Source organism: Alternaria ventricosa (genome assembly GCF_023758065.1).
Source record: "Alternaria ventricosa strain BMP 2768 chromosome Unknown scaffold_18, whole genome shotgun sequence".
In the NCBI taxonomy this organism is placed as follows: domain Eukaryota; kingdom Fungi; phylum Ascomycota; class Dothideomycetes; order Pleosporales; family Pleosporaceae; genus Alternaria; species Alternaria ventricosa.
The window spans coordinates 562,185-579,994 of NW_026055698.1; the positions used below are offsets into that span (position 1 = coordinate 562,185).

General features: G+C 52.2%; 6 protein-coding genes across 6 annotated transcripts; 2 read left to right on the forward strand and 4 right to left on the reverse strand.

The window, feature by feature from the left end:
* Positions 1 to 6: 6 nt before the first annotated feature.
* J4E93_008885 (uncharacterized protein) lies at positions 7 to 2,025 on the reverse strand (the record flags this gene model as incomplete). The annotated part of the gene is made up of 3 exons (XM_049346782.1): positions 7 to 479; positions 538 to 1,143; positions 1,191 to 2,025. 3 exons carry the CDS (start codon positions 2,023 to 2,025, stop codon positions 7 to 9), a joined length of 1,914 nt encoding a protein of 637 aa, XP_049196202.1.
* A 1,063-nt stretch (positions 2,026 to 3,088) lies between these two features.
* On the forward strand, positions 3,089 to 4,163 carry J4E93_008886 (uncharacterized protein; the record flags this gene model as incomplete). Its single annotated transcript, XM_049346783.1, has 3 exons — positions 3,089 to 3,312; positions 3,363 to 3,792; positions 3,843 to 4,163. The coding sequence occupies 3 exons, from the start codon at positions 3,089 to 3,091 to the stop codon at positions 4,161 to 4,163; spliced, it is 975 nt and encodes a 324-aa protein (XP_049196203.1).
* A 748-nt stretch (positions 4,164 to 4,911) lies between these two features.
* On the forward strand, positions 4,912 to 6,653 carry J4E93_008887 (uncharacterized protein; the record flags this gene model as incomplete). Its single annotated transcript, XM_049346784.1, has 3 exons — positions 4,912 to 5,372; positions 5,427 to 6,047; positions 6,620 to 6,653. The coding sequence occupies 3 exons, from the start codon at positions 4,912 to 4,914 to the stop codon at positions 6,651 to 6,653; spliced, it is 1,116 nt and encodes a 371-aa protein (XP_049196204.1).
* Positions 6,654 to 8,461: 1,808 nt separating this feature from the next.
* Positions 8,462 to 8,925, reverse strand: J4E93_008888 (uncharacterized protein; the record flags this gene model as incomplete). The annotated part of the gene is made up of 3 exons (XM_049346785.1): positions 8,462 to 8,525; positions 8,573 to 8,579; positions 8,625 to 8,925. 3 exons carry the CDS (start codon positions 8,923 to 8,925, stop codon positions 8,462 to 8,464), a joined length of 372 nt encoding a protein of 123 aa, XP_049196205.1.
* Positions 8,926 to 9,199: 274 nt separating this feature from the next.
* On the reverse strand, positions 9,200 to 10,063 carry J4E93_008889 (uncharacterized protein; the record flags this gene model as incomplete). The annotated part of the gene is made up of 1 exon (XM_049346786.1): positions 9,200 to 10,063. The coding sequence occupies one exon, from the start codon at positions 10,061 to 10,063 to the stop codon at positions 9,200 to 9,202; it is 864 nt and encodes a 287-aa protein (XP_049196206.1).
* A 767-nt stretch (positions 10,064 to 10,830) lies between these two features.
* Positions 10,831 to 17,553, reverse strand: J4E93_008890 (uncharacterized protein; the record flags this gene model as incomplete). Its single annotated transcript, XM_049346787.1, has 10 exons — positions 10,831 to 10,949; positions 11,026 to 11,867; positions 11,916 to 12,397; positions 12,451 to 12,486; positions 12,535 to 12,682; positions 12,735 to 12,805; positions 14,122 to 15,419; positions 15,469 to 16,304; positions 16,352 to 16,703; positions 16,749 to 17,553. The coding sequence occupies 10 exons, from the start codon at positions 17,551 to 17,553 to the stop codon at positions 10,831 to 10,833; spliced, it is 4,989 nt and encodes a 1,662-aa protein (XP_049196207.1).
* Positions 17,554 to 17,810: the final 257 nt, after the last annotated feature.

Genomic DNA, 17,810 nt, shown 5'->3' on the forward strand with positions numbered 1-17,810 from the left:
GTACATCTAAACGATAAGGTACAAGCTGGTGATGACACTAGGTCCAATGAAGAGACCAAACCAAAACACAATGTTCCCCAACGTATCTCTCCCCTTCATAAACTTCGTCTTGCTGAACGCTGCCAGCGGCAGCTGCGTCAACTGGAATGTAAACAGATAACCCCTGACCTTCTTAAACAAACAGAACATGAGGACCTCATGCACAATAGCGCTGAGCAAGAACGTGAAGAAAGTCGCCTGCATCTTCGATAGATGGAAGAACGAGATCGACGAGTGGTAGACATGCCGAAGCAGGAAGTTGTGGACCGGTCGGTTCCAGTCGCGAGCGTATTGATCGAAGGATACGGAGTTCCACCATGCGCCGTAGAAGCCGCGGTCGGCAAATCGTGTGACTTCCGCCAATACGTTGAGGAGACACTCCCATATGACGTACCAGCTGAGCAGTTGTTCTAGGAGAAGAGGGAAGAGCATGTCGGATACTATAAAGGGAGCTCATTAGCGGTATATTCGACAGCCTCATAGTGATGTAGCACTTACCAACCCATGGAAACTCTTTCCATCGCTCATCAAGCGACATGCCAGCCTCTTTGTGTCGCATAGTCTCTACGACTACAGGGTAGATGTATGCTTGCGAGATGATGATCATAATCCAGATGACTCCCAAAGTGGCCGCTGATTTTTCCGCTACATACCACCAGTTGATGCGTTCCTGCCTGGGGTACTCTAGATCGTAGACGAGTGTAGGAAGGCACGCCCACTCCACAAAGTTGTAAAAAGTCAAATTGTTTGGGTATACGTTATCGGTGGTGGTGCACTTTCCACGGAGCTCTTCGTCAAGGATCGTAATCTCAGTGTTGAGCACGCGTCTAAAGGCTTCGATCTGTTCCGAATCGAGCGGGTTTCCAGCTTCGATGGCTTTGCCGATAGATGCGATCTCCGATTCTTCATTTGATAAATTGGTAGAGTATTTCGGGCCAACGCTTCCTCGACGCGTCAACTCGCCTTGGTCTGAGTTATCAACACCCGAGGCAGTCAGTGCCTCAGTCGGAGGAGATGTTTGCGTCGGGCGTTCCTGTGCTTTGACATCATCGAGCTGTCGTAGCTTCTCGCGTAGCAAATTGCGTCGTCGATACACTCGTGATACTGCTAAAGGTCAGCTGAGGTATCCTAAGTAAGTGCAGATCACATACAGTAGCCGTTGTAGAAAGAGTAGGCGTGTTGCTTCATTAGCAACACGAAGACATGTAGGACGATGAATACGGTATGAGTCCAAGGCCAGTCTCGCCAGAAAGTAACCCATATGATGGTGCAGGTAAAGAAGGTTTGCCACAGAGACTGTATGAGCCAGCCTGAACCGTTCCAAGTCAGATAGTCGTTGGCGATGGCCTTGTGCAGGAAGAAGCCGAAGCTAGTCGCCACACACATTGCGACATCAGTCGTCAACATGACGAACAAGTCTTTGTCGATCATCAAGTGCAGAATTTCTGCATCTCCAAATACGGAGCCTTTCGTCCTGTAGTTACCTGCTGCTATTCGCGCGAGTAACAAAGCCATCGCAATCCAGAAGAGTGTAAAGAAACCATGAAACGGGGAGTGCGCAGCGGACGCGTTTTGGCGGTCGAACGTGGTAAACTGTTGTGTGAAGACGAGATCGCGCGGTTTCCCCTTGGTCTTCCCATTGAGTTTCTCGGCCTCTCGCCGCAGGCCTGACTGTAGAACCTCTTGGAAAACAGGGTCTTTGGCAGTGAAGGTAAATTCGCCCTTCTTTCCTGACTGCTCTAAAACAACCTGAATGCTCTTCCTACGGCCTCCGGGTTTCTCGACCAATTGCGTCTCTGAACCACTGTCATCGGATGGTATCGCTGTCGTGCTTCTACTTCGCGAATCTTCTCTCTGCTCAGCATTCTGGGCGCTCAATGTTGTTGCGCCGTCCACATCCAGTGTTTCCGATGCTGCGTTGGCCGTCCACGTGTCGTGACTGCCGAGCGCGGGTCGCGTCGAGAGTCCCTGCAATACCTGTGCCATTGCTGATTCCTCGTGCGCCAGCGGTGTAAATAGGGTTATTGACTTTCTAGCTTCCTGTTTGTGTCGTCCTCAATAGTTTGCGATTTGGAGATGGGAACGCGGCAGTCTGAGGATATATACCGGATGTCCGTGGCTGGTAGGGAGACTTGTGGCGTGGGTCCCTTGTAACGGAATCATCGGAACAGGTGGATGTTGCGAGCTCACGGCCAGATGTAAGACGACGGCCGAGCTATGATAAGATGAATCAGAGCAGCTGACCGCCTATCTTACGAAAGAATAGATGCGCGTGAATGAGACGCGCCGGGAGATGGATTTTGGTTGAGGCGACGAACATGATGTAATGCCGCGCCCTGCATCGCGGAAACTGATCCGTTGCTGCACTAGCCACGTCACGTGAAGCTCTAGCCACCCGCAAGGCTGAATTGCCCGGGCGATCACCCTTGGTTGTTCCTGTCATGCCGTGCCATCGCATCCACTGCATCGTTCCACTTTGTGACGCGACACTCTCTCGAGCCGCTTGCAGAGCCGGACTACCCGCAGACCTGAGGCACAGCCCGGTCTTTTTTTGGTTGGGGGTCGGCAACAGCGTTGACCCCGATGTAACCCGCAACCAGCCTCCCCGTCTCATTTCAACATATTGCGGACATGACTTCCTACGAGAAACCCAAGCCAGTATACTTTTCTTATCAAATGCACTGCGCTCGAGGTCTGCCAGATAATATGTCTACGCGCTGAGGCTTTGACACCCCTGCTCCAAGGCGTCCACAGGATCTCGCGCACTCTCGCTTCGATCATATGGCACAGTAAGGCGCCCGACAAACGCTTTGAGAGGCTTAGCGACGCTTCAACTGCCCCTGACTTAATTCCAAAAACGGGAGAAACGGGAAGGCTGCAGGCTGTGAGAAGGCGGAGCACCAATGGAGCATGCAGTTGTTATTCCTGAAATACTTGAGGTCGCCGCGAAGCGTGTCTCGCGTTTTACCGTCAGTCAAACGCTAACTCACCCCACATTGACTTCGGAAATCCCACTTAGGGACTTGATCAGCACCAACACCCTCTTGCCATGGCACCCAGACGCAGCGGCGGTGGTGGCACCTATTACAGCAATGCTTCATGCCCGCACGCCTTTCATACACCGTACGCTCAAGCCGCGCTTGCATTTGTGGTGCTGTTCCTGGTTCTGTACACGGTCATTCTCATATCGACGTTCTTTATCCGCAAGAAGAGCGGTGCCGGAAAGAAGTTGATTGGTGTGCCTTTCGTTGTAGCCCTTTCCCTCCAAGTCATGTAAGTACAAAGTATCTTTCACAGGCTTTAGAAGTGCTAACATGCTCCAGCTCACGTATTTTGAGTCTCGTAAGCCAAGTCATGTCAGAGTGCGACAATATCAACTACATTGATTATTGGAATATCAACGTTGCCTCCGCCATCATGAACAGTTTGGCCAATGCTGCGCTGCTGTTCGTTTTCGTCTACGTTCTGAACTCCATGCTGCACAAGCAATTTGGAAACATGTCATCTGGTTCCAAGACCGTACTTCTGATTACTATTGGCGTTGCGTTTGCTGTCATACTAGCAGATGTTGTCATGTATTCCTACGTCGCATTGGCGGACAACTCCCTGGAATCCAACTGGGACTTTGCGGTACTAGTTTCGAATGGTCTCGATCTTGCCTACGACATTGTATGGATGATCGTTGTTATTATTTCGGCGGCTATGTCTCTTTCAAACGTTTCGGCACTGAGATCAAGACGCTTACCCGGAGGTGTAAGTCCATGGCAGCTACTATGTACTGGCACATTTGCTAACATCCCTAGGACCTCTTCGGCTGGGTTACCTCCCTCTACGTTAGCCTATTCGTGAACGCCTCATTGGGGGTAGTCTTTTCATCCAGTATCTACTGGCCCGTAACACCTTCCCTTGGCGCACGGCTGGCCTGGTCTTACATCATAGGCTTAGCCAAATGTCTGGCTTTCATAACGCTACTGGGCATCGCCAAACACGTCTCCTGGAACCAGACGATCGAGAAGACCGAACAAACTTATGCGCCCGTTACGCAACAACAGGTCACGTACGGCTATGGTAATGGGCAACAGGATTACTACCAGCAGACACCCGAACTTGTACATGTCAAGTAGGCGGAGGGTAGCTGAGGGCGCTCGATGAAGTCGCGCGTCATTCCTACGTTTTTTCTTGCATCGCCATGCTGTTTCGCTATATACCCAGAGCCTAGCTTCAGAACATGATGTTTATACCATTCACATTCTGCATGATGCGCCAGACCGACCTTACTCTTTCAAAGTTCCTGCACTGTATGGCCTCCCAACTCTTCCGCTTGTTCATCCTGCAGCCGGTGTCTTATTGTGCGAAGCTCGGCCGCGATAAAACCGAAGAGAGCTGCTTGCCCATTCATTCTTTGGTGCACGTGTCATTATCAAGGTATAATTTGTGGAAATGAAGAGGAGCTCGTCTTTTTCTTCAGTCGACCGGTGTGAGATAGTGATTCGATGCGGAGGCGCGGAACTGAGGAATCGAAACAGGCAGGCACACCTGAGGGCCACACGCACCTGCACTGGACCCAAGCACTACGTAGGACACCTATCATGTCTGTACGCGAAACAATTGTCGCATATCTTTGCCTGCATTACTCACAGCGCTGTACAGCGTCGCATGTGCGACGGCATCCTCATTTGCTCTAATTCCCATGGCAAGGTGTTCACAGCATGCGGCTGCGCCTCAGCCGCAGCGGGTCATGCAGGCACTCAGCCTTCGCAAGAAGGCTGCTTTCCCACTCAATCCGCCCTTATCTTCGCGCTCAATCCTAGCACCGTTGCAATGCGACACTTTCGAACGGACAAGTAATGCGCACGCAGCAAGTATCCTACGATGGCCGAAGTCATAGGCCTCGCAGCTAGCATCATCCAGATCGCGGGGGCTGGCGCCAAGCTCAGCGTCGCGTTGTACAATTTCACGAACTCAGCCGCGCGGGCAGACCAAGACATCAAGGACATTGCCGACGATGTAGAGCTTACATCGAATGCGCTCGAAAGCGTAGGCAGAGTGTTTGAGTCCGAGGAGGCCGGATCCATCGTGTCGAAGAAGGCTATCCAGGACGCTAACAGCATTATCAAAAAGTGCCAAAGCGTCTTCGACGAAGTATCAGAGATAGTAGAGAAGAGGAGAAGGACCGTAAAGGATGGAAAGAAAAGTTTGAGCATGATGGGTAAGCTGGCCTGGCCGATGAAGGAACAGCGGGTCGAATTGAACCGAAAGAGACTTGAGAGTTTGAAGAATAGCCTTGTGCTTTTGTTGCATGTCTTACAATTAGCCCAGGGTCAGGCGCGAGGGTGAGCCGAGTTGATACACTACCATGCATAAAATGCAGCTGACAATAGCCACAGAAGGATGGAAAAAGGTGTCTTGGATGAAGAGCGTGAGAAGATCCGCGAACTGCACCAGCGACAGCAGGATTCACTCAAAAGCCTGCAAGCTCTCGAAAATAGATTCTGCCATATCGCAATCAACGACGAAGAAACGCTTCGAGGATCAAGCGTCGCCTCTCGTGTTCCAACTTTGGAGCTTATGGCCAACGCTCCGGTTGTGGAGCTGCCTCCGCTAGAGAAAGTCCCAGAGCTTCAGCCAAACACCATTACCATCGAACTCTCGACCCCAAATAATTCGGACACTTCTGACAGCGACGCAACGATGTCAGGCGATGACAATGAAGAGCAGATCTCGACCGAAGAGCTGGCAAAAGCAGCGGACCATGTGAAGAACCTTTTAAAGCGCATCACAATGCTACAGAAGAGCTTCGATATCGACAAGAAGAAACATCGAAAGCGACACGTGCACAAGATGTATCAACGCTTTTGCCGCAGATTTGAATCCGGTATCAGGCTTCCGTCAGCTACCGACTTTGGAAAGGTTTCTCCATTCATCGATTTCGATGTGAACGACAACTCGGGCAGTCTGGAGAACTTCGACTTCGATAGCTTTCTTCACGTTCCGGATGAGAGCACGCAGTTTCCTTTGGATGATTTCTATTTCAGCCAAGGGCAGCGTTCAGTGCCTCAGCAAACGACCAATCTCAATGCCATGTCGTCGACGCAGAGCTCACAGCACCCGCCTCTTGTGTCCCATGAATCTGTCGAAACGATTCCATTATTTGATGCGCAAACGCCCCATCATCCTCCAGTGCCGAGTGGAAGCGCAGCCTCAGACTTTCCGTTGGGTCTGTCTGGTCAGCAACAACGACCTAGTCTTGGTCAAGGACAGTCAGCACTGGCTCAGCAGACTTCTGAAACATCGTCGCAGACGTGGCCGTGGATTCAGAGGCAATCTATGGCTCAACAACAGGCTCAAGCGCAGCACCAACAAGCTCAAGCGCAGGCTGCAATGCAGCCAATGTCAGGAATGATTCAAAGCCTGCCGAGTCCTGCTATGCCCATGCTCAACAGGCCCATGCTACCACCAGTCTCTACTTCTAGTCCTTCTATGCCTATTTACAGCAGACCTACGGTTCCTGAGATATCTCAGTCATCACAAAGCGGTGTCGAAAGCTCGCTGCATACCCAGTCTCCTATGCTGACCGCAGATTCAACTCTCTTACCACAACCGTGGAGCGCTAACACTGCGCTGCAAGACTATATGTATCAGTTGATGTTCTTGAACTGTCGGGAAAGGAGAAGCAATCCACCTCCTGAACAGAAACAAGATGGGGATAGCCAATTGACGACGGATCGTGGACAACTTGGAACTAGTCTGTCTCAGTCTAGAAAGAGGGCACATTTAGATACGGACGCATCTCCATTTACTCATGATCCGCCGTACACATTGAATACAGGGAAGGAAGAAGCTGGTATATCTTTGCGTGGCCGAAAAAGAGCGTTGACGGCGGAGCAAAGGCGCAATGCTGCTGTAATGAAATTGATAGGAGCTTGTCGGAACTGCCAAAGCCTCAAAGTCCCGGTACCGTACATTCACTTTTATCTTTACGTTCTATACTAATCAGACACAGTGCGATCGTAACTCTCCGTGTGCCAGCTGTATAAAGCGGAACACCGAGCAAAAAGAGCTGCCAGAGAGAACCTGTCGTGGAATCAACATTGCAGAGCATACTCAAGGCTTTCCTACTGGACCTGAGAACACTGCTCCACAGCTAGGCGCTCCTGTCCCATCCATTTCATCATCAGGATACGTAGAGCCCGATGCGGAGGACTCATCTGGAAGCGAAACCCTCAATTCCCGCGAAGAGAAAAGAGTCGGTAACAGACCTTCGAGTACTCAGTACCAACGTGGATACTCAGGGGCTGGTTCCATGTCGGTAGCAATGGAAGCTATGACGCCGGCTCCATGGTACCCGTACAATCTCAGGTTTTCCTCTTCGAGTGGATATGGGGGGCTTCCTGCGCGGCCCGACCTCTCTGTGCTTAGCAACCCGTCCCACCAAGCCCGCACGCCTTCGAACGCGTCCATGATAGACCCATACCTATCACGGTTGCCGGATGATGGAGCGGAGCAGGACGCTGGCCAGCGTTCGTCAAGGAAAAGACGGCGTTTGGTGAAAGATGAGGATGAGCCCTGTACTAAGGATGCTGCTGACCTAGTGTTGAAGCTAGAGGAGAATGAGGAGATGAGGGAGACCAAAACGGCCTCGAGTCCAGTGGACAGAGACATCGTCGATGTACTACTCGAGGAATGGACGGTACCAGTGTATTGACGGCTACATGCCCCTTAGTCTTGTTCCAAGACTGCGCAACGGCTTCACATAGTCGTATCATTCCAAAACTATCTTAGCTGTAACACTCAAGATGCACATCAACCGACTGCTCGTATACCCTCAGAGAATCGTTACTCCACCACCGTAAACTTCACTTCCCCTTCGCCCTCAAACTCGATTTTCGTGCCCACCTCCAACCCTGCACTACTCCAAGAAGCAAGGTAGTCCATTACCTCATCGACCGTATCCTCCGTCCACCACCACGATCCGCCGAGATGGCAGAGTATATACTCTTTCCCAACCTCTAGCTCCAATCTACTTAAATTCCCGCCTCCGAAATCCAACTCTCGGTGCTCCGTATACGTTCCTTCGAATCGAATGAACTCGTGTCTTTCATTTTCGTAATGCTCTCGATATACATCTAGATAGGGTTCGAGCTTGCAGCGCGAAGTTGCGTCGAGGATTGCCAAGTCGGATTGAAGAGACTTGACCCATGCGCGATCTGCGTGGACTGTGAAGGGATACGCGGCGTCCGTCGAGAACGTGAGCATGAAAGCGAGTTTCTTCGTGGGAGAGGAGAGAGAGTATGTCGATGGTGCTGATAGAGACACGGTGACTTTTGGTGTCTTTGGTCGCGAAATTCGGGTCTCAAAGATGATTGTGTCGTTGCCGTTGGCGGCCTGCCAGGGTATAGTCGGTGTGGCTGGTGTAGGAAGTTCAGACGCAGATATCAAACCGCCCGGGCTTCTTGAAAGAGAAGTCGAAGTATTCACCGCGCTGACTGGCCAATGCGAAATCGGGGTTGTTGGTTTGAAGCACAGTCTGTACTTCTTATCTGGTAGGAGAGCAGTAGTGACGAACGGCATTTCGCAGGATTTACTGGGCCTCCCTGTCGTCAAAATGACTTCGCTTTGGTCTTCGCGAAAGAGAACTGGCTCTGTGCCTTGGCGCACGACTTCAACTTCCTCACCCGTCTCGTTGTCAAGACACTGGATAAATTGGCTGGAGTTCATGGGCTGGTAAAGCCTCGAGCCTGCGAGACCATCTTGGAGGTATATAACTCCCTCTTTGAAATTGTACTCTGCGATGATGAGGACTATGAAGAAGACGGGATCGTTTGAGAGATAGCATGTTCCTGTAGCGAGAAGCTCGGCTTCAGCACGCGGGCGAAAATCGGTCATTTCGTCGATGCTGTTGGGTATCGGAAATACTACGATCTTTCGATTGATTCCAAGGTCATGTGAAGCATGAGAGTAGAGCTTGATTGTGATTCAGAAAGTGTTGCAGTTCTTGACTGTGCCCGTCGGCTGATGTACACCACCTGGGCACTGACGTCAGAGGTCTCATCACTCAGTACCAGTAGAGTACGCTTCCACGCAGCATAATCAAATGAGCGACCATTAGGGCGTTCAAATCCAAATTCACTCCCTTCTCATCCTCTCATTCACCACCAGCCTACAGATCAACCCAACACTTAGTACACCTCTGCCTCGCCAATCCAAACGGCCTATTCCCCTCCTCATCCTCCCAAGTCTGCGTATCGAATTCACTAACCATCCTCCCCTTGAACGGCTCCTCCACGCCATCACTCCAAAGATACGTCACGGCATCCGCAATACACTCAATCTGAATACCTCTAAACCCCATTAATTTGGCCTCGCGTCGCAGCCAACGCGCCGCGCCCGACGCAACGCCCTCGCCCTCATAGCCGTGGCGTGTAGACGTCGCGTTGCGCATCAGCACCTGGCCTGGTGAGGTAGCCTTCCACTCCGCTGGATCCCTCGGGTCGAGCTTCCTCAGAGCGCCGAAGAGCGGATCGAATTCTGGTATGGCTTCGTCTACCGGGCCCATCTTCGCGGGATCGAGAGGGACGAAGTTATCGTATGATAACGCTATACTGACCAACGGGAAATCCATCTGCCGGAGTAGTCTCAAGCCTTCTGCTTTCCGTCCTTGGGTTTGCTCCACGCTATTCTCCTCCGGTTCATTGACATCCCAGAATAGCTTCCCGCCTGTTTCTTTCGCCTCGGGGGTTTTGAACTGGTATTCTGTGTCGAAGACGCCGTAGGATAGACCAGAGTCGATTTGGTGGGCGACGAGGTACTCGAGTTTTCTGGCACTTTCTAGTGTCCAGCGGCCGAGTGCTTTGTCGGGCCAGATGTGCTGCCAGATGGCGGAGTGGAAACCGTGGCTGTGGGCTAGGATGGCGGTCGCCCAGAGCAGATGTTCGGATTCCAGTTTACGGATCTCATAGCGGGGCTTTAGAGAGGACGGGTTGGAGGGAGTAGGCGTCTTGGTGTTTGTTGCTGGTTTGGACATGTTCGCGTGTGTGAAGACGAGAGCCTACTGGGACTGTCTCTTCAAGTAGGAGGTAGAGGACTTGGTTTTGATGTCGATGAGGAAGTAGTTGCTGATTCGCAAGAGGTGTATTCATACGTGTCTACGCTCAGAGATGTTGAGGTTCGAATGTTCGCTAACCTACGCACTCTTATATAGAAAGAGGGGGGTGCCAAGGGCGACAATGTGACATATAACTAGCGTATAAATATTAGAAACCAGATATTCGGGACGTAAGAAAGAAGCAGTTAGAAATTGAAGGTTTTGCGTGCGAATGCGTTAGAGGGCGCGCTTCATGCATTGAGAGGGCTGAAGCGAATAATCCACGCACTCCGCGCAAGTCGGCCTGCAAGCTTCTGAACCTTATCCTAAGCTTCGCCTCTTCGTCCAAGAATGATCCAAAACGCGGGTAACAAATTCTGCGTGCATGCGCCCTTGCCCGCGTTAGGCATCCAGGATGGTACAAAGCTGCGAGGCTTACGCGCCCGAATGCAGTGTGTTCAACCGACCCACACATCTCCGTCGTATAAAGTACTATACATCAGGATCCTTGTCGATCGCATGTTTCTAGCTAGAAATAGATTTGTAAAGATTCCTGTTAGTAATAGACATTGCCGCTAATGATGATGTTGTAGGACCTGCAAACTCGTCGAGAAAGTCTCTGTTGCAAATTAGTCATCAGATCCACGATACCCATGACAGTCAAGAGAAGTATGTTCTTTATTGCGGGGCGCAAGACGCATGGAGCGTTAGATTAATCCTTTACCCTCCTGCAAGAGCGCAATGCCTCGCTCTTTTAGCTTGAATTTCTGGATCTTTCCACTCGCAGTCTTAGGGTAGTTGTCGACCCAAAAGACGTACTTGGGCACTAGTTCATACAGTCAGCATCGTTTCTAGGTGGGCCTTTAGCTTAGGCTTCGAGATCCTGAGGCGCATGGACTTGCCTAAATGGTGACTGAGCTTCTCTCTGACCCAGCTTCGTACTTCATCCGCGGTCGCTTTGCCTTCGTCGCCAGCATGCGTAACGATGAAAGCCGCGACAACCTCGCCGTATCGCTCATCTGGCAGACCCACAACACTAACCTCGCTGATAGCAGGATGAGCGAAGAGACAATTCTCGACCTCCAGTGGGTGGATGTTCTCGCCTCCCTTGATAATCAGATCTTTTATCCTGCCAGTAATCTTGATGTACCCTTCTTCGTCCATAGAAGCCTCGTCCCCAGTATGCATCCATAGCATCCCGTCCTCATCCGGTTGTAGAACTTCCTCTGTGCGTGCTGTATCACCCCAATATCCTTTCATGAGCAGGTAGCCTGACACTGCGAGTTCGCCGCGTTGGCCCACGTCAAGAGTGCGCGACCAGTCTGACGGATTGACGACTTTAGCGCGAACGTGTGGGAGGAGACGGCCGACGCTGTCGATGCGCTTTTCGATAGGGTCGTCCGTAGTAGTCATAGCTGATACAGGAGAGGTCTCGGTCATGCCGTAACAGATGGTTAACTCAGTCAAGTTTAGGTTCTTGTGCAACTTGCGCATGAGTTCCGAGGGGATTGCAGAACCAGCCGCGATACCGGTACGTAGGTATTGGAAACCAACTTTGGGTACAGCACCGTTAGCCAGCAGCTCCAGCTCGGCTACGAACATGGTGGGGACGCCGTAGAGAGCTGTGCATTTGTATTCGCGAACGGCTTCGAGTGTGGCGAGCGCATTGAAGGCTTCGGTTGGAAAGACGATGGCGCTACCGTGGGTCGCTGTGGCCATGTATCCGAGAATGCATCCAAAGCAACTACAAAGAGTCAGTTGATGTTGACAGTGGATTGCTGCGAAAACTTACTGGAATAACGGAGGCGGACAGCACACAACGTCGTCTGGCGTTAACAGCATCCTGTCGCCGATGCTGTTTCCGTTGTTCAGGATACTTCTATGGCTCAAGCACGCAGCTTTCGGCATGCTTGTGGTGCCAGACGTAAATTGGATATTGACAATGTCATCCGGATGCAATCCTTGATCTTCAAACGCGTTTTCCTGAGCACCATCTTCAACGACGTGCTCGTATCTCTTCAAACTCTTGTACTCTCCCAGGTTCACCCTGCCTTGCGAGTTGTCTACCAGTATGACGTTCTTCAGCGACGGGACGAGCTCGGATTCGAGAGTCGAGCCAGCAAGGTTGGGTATCAAGTGCGTGAGGAGCGAGATGTTAGAGCGCGGGTCTTTACGTGGGAGGTTCGTTTCGGCTCCGATGATGAGATGCGCGGCATCTAGGTGGTTGATTGCGTTGAGGACTTGGGGAGCGTTGAAGGAGGGATTCAGTGGCACCTGTGTAGCTGTTAGCTGCTAGTACCCATGCTTCTAGCCGGTTGGCTACATACCAGTATCGCCCCCAGTTTGAACAGCGCGTACGTGAGCTTTCCCATAGTCAGCAACTATGCCTCTCCAACATGCTTGCAACATACAGTAGCGAACTCAGCATTGTTCCCCAGACTGACGGCGACTCTTTCTCCCTTCTTCACGCCAAGCTTCTGCAGTCCCCTGGCAAGCCGATTTGAGTCGCGATCGAGCGCATCGTACGTCAGGCGTATACGTTGATGATGCGATATCACTCTATGTGAGTGTTAGCAACGCGTCTTTACAGCTTCATCTACTCGGCACGCACGCGTTGCGGTCACCGTGTTGTCGCACAACTTCGTCAAAGTGCTGTGGCACCGTCTTCTCCAGCAACGGCGGCTGTCATAACGTCAGTTTTCACCATCACATCATCAGAAAGCTTGGAACATGCCTCATTGGGTCCAATGCTGTATGCTTGTGTGAGCAGCCCACGGCGTGCGCAGTAAGGAGGTCTACGGGACCTTGCAGCACGAGCAAAGAGCGACCGAAGCATCTTCACACGCGGAATGCATCGGAGGTAAGGAGGAACACGCGTGCATCGTGGGATATGCTCGTGTGGAGAAAGCTGGTGTTAGTGAGCTTCGTTCGGAACTGAGCCGCGGGCCAGGTACGAGACTTGCGGGGTAGTTGTGGAGAGCTAGACATGCGCACGCGGTTGACGTCGGATAGCTGTCAGGGGTCTTCTCACTCCAAACCCTAGTATACCTAGATATCGTGTAGTCGAATGTAATCGAGTATTACAATGGTGCTTCCTCCTATTCCAGACATACCTCACTAACTTCTTGAACAGGTCACAATTCATTCCTATCGCCATCCCTCCATCCACTCCCCATCCTCCGCAACCACCCCCACCAACCCTCACCACCCACATCTCTAAACTTCACAACACCACCATCCACCACATAATTCCCACTGAACCTCCAGTCTCCCTTCTCTCTGCCCCCTTTATTCTCAAACCACCCTTTCCCCGTGAAAATCACAACGCGGAACCCACCTCCCCTACCCATGGGCTGTAAACCCGTCTCCAATATGTCGTGAAAATAGTGCGATTCGGGTATATGCATGTTCCAGATAGCGGCGTTGACTTTTACTTCCTTCTCCCCGTAGACAATGCGTATTGTTTCTTCTATGAGTGATGTCTGGCGCGCGCGACCGATGTGGTCTAGGTCGAAGCCAATCTTGTGGAAGGGGAGGGTTGGTAGTGTTGGTAGGGTTGTGCTGTTGGAGAGGAAGCCGACGAGGGCTGTTGCGAGGAGGTTTGCGGGTAGCATGATCCCGGGGTGATGTCTTCGGGATATTCTGTGCTTGAAATCGGTTGTAAAAGGTGCAACTGGTGAGTTGATGAAGCTGGGGTTGATGCTGGTGGTGGTATCAACGACAGTGCGACGCCGCTTGAATACAGGCGTGGCCATGTTACACAAACGTACACCATCCAATCACACACAGGCCTCATCATGCGACCCGACCCAGCGTCAAGCACACTTTGAATTTCTCTCGTTAGCAATATCATTGACCTTGGTGTACGGAGAATAACTTTGAACGTTCCATACATGAATCTAGCCAGAAGAGAGCAGAAGCAAGGTCTTGAGATAATCCTAAACTCCAAAGAGATCACTCCTGTTACGTCCCAGATGCTACCGCTCAAACTCCAACACTCTTCTACTTGCATCACTAGCCGACCGGTTCCTGGTCGGTTTGATCTCCTCCCCAGTACCTGTCGGTGACAAGAGGTCCAGCGGTGCTTCTCCTTTCGACGCGCCCACATCCGCCGTTTCGGCACCCTCCAGGAGATCCAGGTCTTTCGCATCAACTTCCTCGTCGTCATCGTCGTCTTCTCGTCCGTGTCGAGCTTCCTTATCCAGCTCCTTTTGCGCTTCGTCGTATCGTCTCCTCACTTCAGTTGCGACACGCATTCCGTCGTTGACGATGTTGTCGAGCATGCCTCGTAGGCCCTTGCCGGGTGGCACAACTCCAGCGCCAGCGCCGCCAACAACACCGCCCAGTCCACCACCTCCGCCGCCTTGTCTTCCAGCATTGGCGAAAGTGGTGAGGTTGTGGAAGCTGGATCCTGAGGACAACGTTTCGTCGGCCAGGCGGAAGGACGATGAGAATCCAACTTCGAAGAAATTCAGTAGTGCGTCGTCGGCGAGAATGACCATGCGGAAAGTAGGCAGTGTTATGTGAAGAGGCTTGTTCGGGTCGAGCGCAAGGTTGGCTGACTTCGCCTTGTCGTTACGCTCTGCAACGTCTGATTCAGTGGTATGATTCGATGGTGTTGGTGACATTGGGTTCTTTTCTGACTTCTCAAACGTGGTTGCTGTAGCTTTCGGTGTTGATGGCTCAGATCCAAAGTCTATCAGATCATCTTCCTCGTCGTCGCCAATTGCGAAGTTATCAACCTCCTCTGAGACCTGTTCGACGGCCTTGTTCGACTGGTTGGAAGGGTGATCGGGGTCTGCGTATTCAAAGCAATGCCGGATGAAGGCAGAGACGCTGCTCAAGAACTGTTCGTCGCGACCGATGCGCTCTGAACCTGCCTCCGAGCTTACATCCAGCGAAGAAGCAGCTGGGCTTGGGTCGTGCACGCCTCGTCTTGACAGGAAAAGAAGGGCTTCTGAGATTCTCAAGATACCCTCACGATCCACCCTGCCATCGCCGTCGTCATCGTAGAGTTCGAAAAAGTAGCTGATGTTGGACATAATGTCCTTGGTGCCTTTGACGTGCGCAAAGCCAGTGACAACATTCTGTAGCGACAATGAGTCGGTCATGTCTACATCCCAGCGCCGGAACAAGCGTCGCATGAACTCGTGATCCGCTGGCTCAGGTCCTGTTCCCCACGGCGACATTGGCGGTCGTTTCCTCATACTGTTTCCAAAGTATGAGTGCGGGGACTGAGTACCACTACCCTCAGGCGGCGAGCTCGGTGAGTCAGTAATTGCCCACTTTGCGATACCTGTATTACCGTAAGTACATATACATAGAAACGACACTGCACGACTTACCAGCCAGGAACTCTCTAAAAGCATCGTAGTCCATCTGGGTAGGGCTAGGTCCGAGGGCCACACGACCCTTCTCCGCGCTTCCAGATGTACCCATGACAACCTCGGTTGCCTTCATTCTACTGGCCTTTGCCTTACGCTCGGCCTCTTGTTGCATTATCTCAGCTCTTTGCTGCCGCTCGTACAACACGGCGTAGAACTTGTCGTACAAGAACCCAAGATCATTCACACTCAGCTTCTTGCTATCGGGACCGAGGTTACGTATTGAAGTTCGCTTGGCGAAGTTTTCGATGTTCTCTAGTACGGCATCCTTGTGCTTCGCCCGCTGCTCGGAGATGGTATTCTGTGTGATGCCCGCAAATTCTTTGAACGCGACCACCATGAGCTCCTGGAATCGAGTGACTGCTCGCAGTTTTGGATTCTCAGATTTCGGATGGGCAGACTCGTCGAGCCTTGAGAAGTACGACTTCAAGACTGAGATGAAGGTGCCGTCGTCTGTGGCATCTAATAGTTCCTCGCCGTTAATGCGCAGGATAGCCAGACCGATTTGGAAGAGAACCTTTGGGCCTTCGAGGAAGAAAACATCAAGAACGCGGAAAGCAAAGATTAGTGGCATAGAGTTGATATAGAGCGAAAGAAACCAAGGCAGAGAAACAACGGACAACTGCACGTCTGATTTGACCAGATGGTCCCATAGTATGGGCATCGTCTTTTCGACGAGCGATTCGAAGACCTTTTGGTCCAGCAAAGTGCCGTACATGGTTTGTGAGTAGTAGCCGGGCAAGAGGCGGTCACACAGCACGGATAGGAGGAAGAAGGCCTGAGTCTCGGACATGTAACTTGGTTCGTTAGACAAAAGCAGCTGTATATCAAGGGGTACACATACATCAGCAATGCTGCGACCACAATGTTCATCGCCTGGCAGTAGCCAACCTCCTCGTTTGTCCAGCTGTATGCCGTCAAGACTCGTCGGAGCCGACCGATTCCCTCTTCGGACTGAAAGCCTGGGTATTCCGGCAGACTCCTGTTGAGGTCCTTCTCAATTTCATCGATCGCTAACGACTCTCGCCCGGAGAACTTTGCTAGGGTCTCGGTGTAGAGGTTCGGGTTCTGTAGGCGCAAGAAGAAGGCGCCCGACGTGAGCTCCCACATCTCGCCTCGTAGCCGATTTGGCAGACCAACGCGAATGAGCTTGTGGAAGGTAGGTTGTCGGATGAGAGTTGCGCTTCGGCCGTTGTCTGCTGCATGTTAGTAATGTCTTTAAGCACGCGTGGTGGTCATACCTCTGAGATACTCGCGCCATAGCCGTATCTTTGTTGCATCCCTCAGCTTCCGCGCGTTGCCTGGGTATTTGAAGATCATGCCTAGGCCGGTATCTGGGTGTTCTCGCGCTTGCTTGCCATCGTCTCCGGCCTTCTTCTGGTCGGCGTCTGTGAGAAGATACTCCGAGTAGCATTGCCCCACCACCTTGCGCAGATTGTCTACCTCCTTGACGCCCTCTCTCAGTCCCTTCTTGAGAGCATCGCAAAAGCGTTCACAGGCCTGTCGCGACCCCGCGAGCTGAATCGTAAGCTTCTGACCAGCAGGCACCTGCGATTTCGAGTCTGGTATGCCGTTCCATGTTGTTATCGCCAGCGCGAACATGTAACTCTGACTATGCAGCCGCTCCACCCGTCGTATGCCGCATAGTGGTAATGTGAAACCGTTGCCCGCAGGTCCCGCGCCATGAGTCTGTCCGGTGAAGCTGCTGGAGGAGCTCAGGCTGGCGGTATTGGCGAAGCTTGAGCCCTGTGTGGAGAAGCAGAGATACTGCTCGCTCAGGTGCAGCTTGCCGACATAGTGGTTGCCCTGGCTGCGCTCCTTCTCCGATGTGACGTCGCCGGGGCCCCTCGTGGAATGGTGGGGTTGGAGGGTAAGCTCGGCGGTAATCTCTTGGAGCGGGTTCTGCGAGTCGGGCAGGCGGAATTGGTAGCGGAAGAGGGTCGCTTTGGAGGGTCGGCGGTCTGACGATGCGGGAGCGGCGATGGTGTTGAGCGTGGGTTCGATGTACTGCTGCGCCTTCTGCACCAAATTCGAGATGTTGAACATGGCTTCGGGCCGGCCAGAGAAGCAGAGTGAGGGTCGGTTATACTGTACTGTGTGACTGTTTATGCCACATGACGCGACTAGATTAGCCCTCGTGAAGCGGCTTGGAGGGACTGGAGCTTTATGCAGGGCTGGTGTTGGTGGAGTCGCACGGCCACAAAGAGGCTGAGGAGGGCATGACTAAGACACGCGCTGGGCAAGCCGCTCAAGACTATGACGCACCCGCCAGTTTCAAACACAACGCAAGACTCAACTTCATG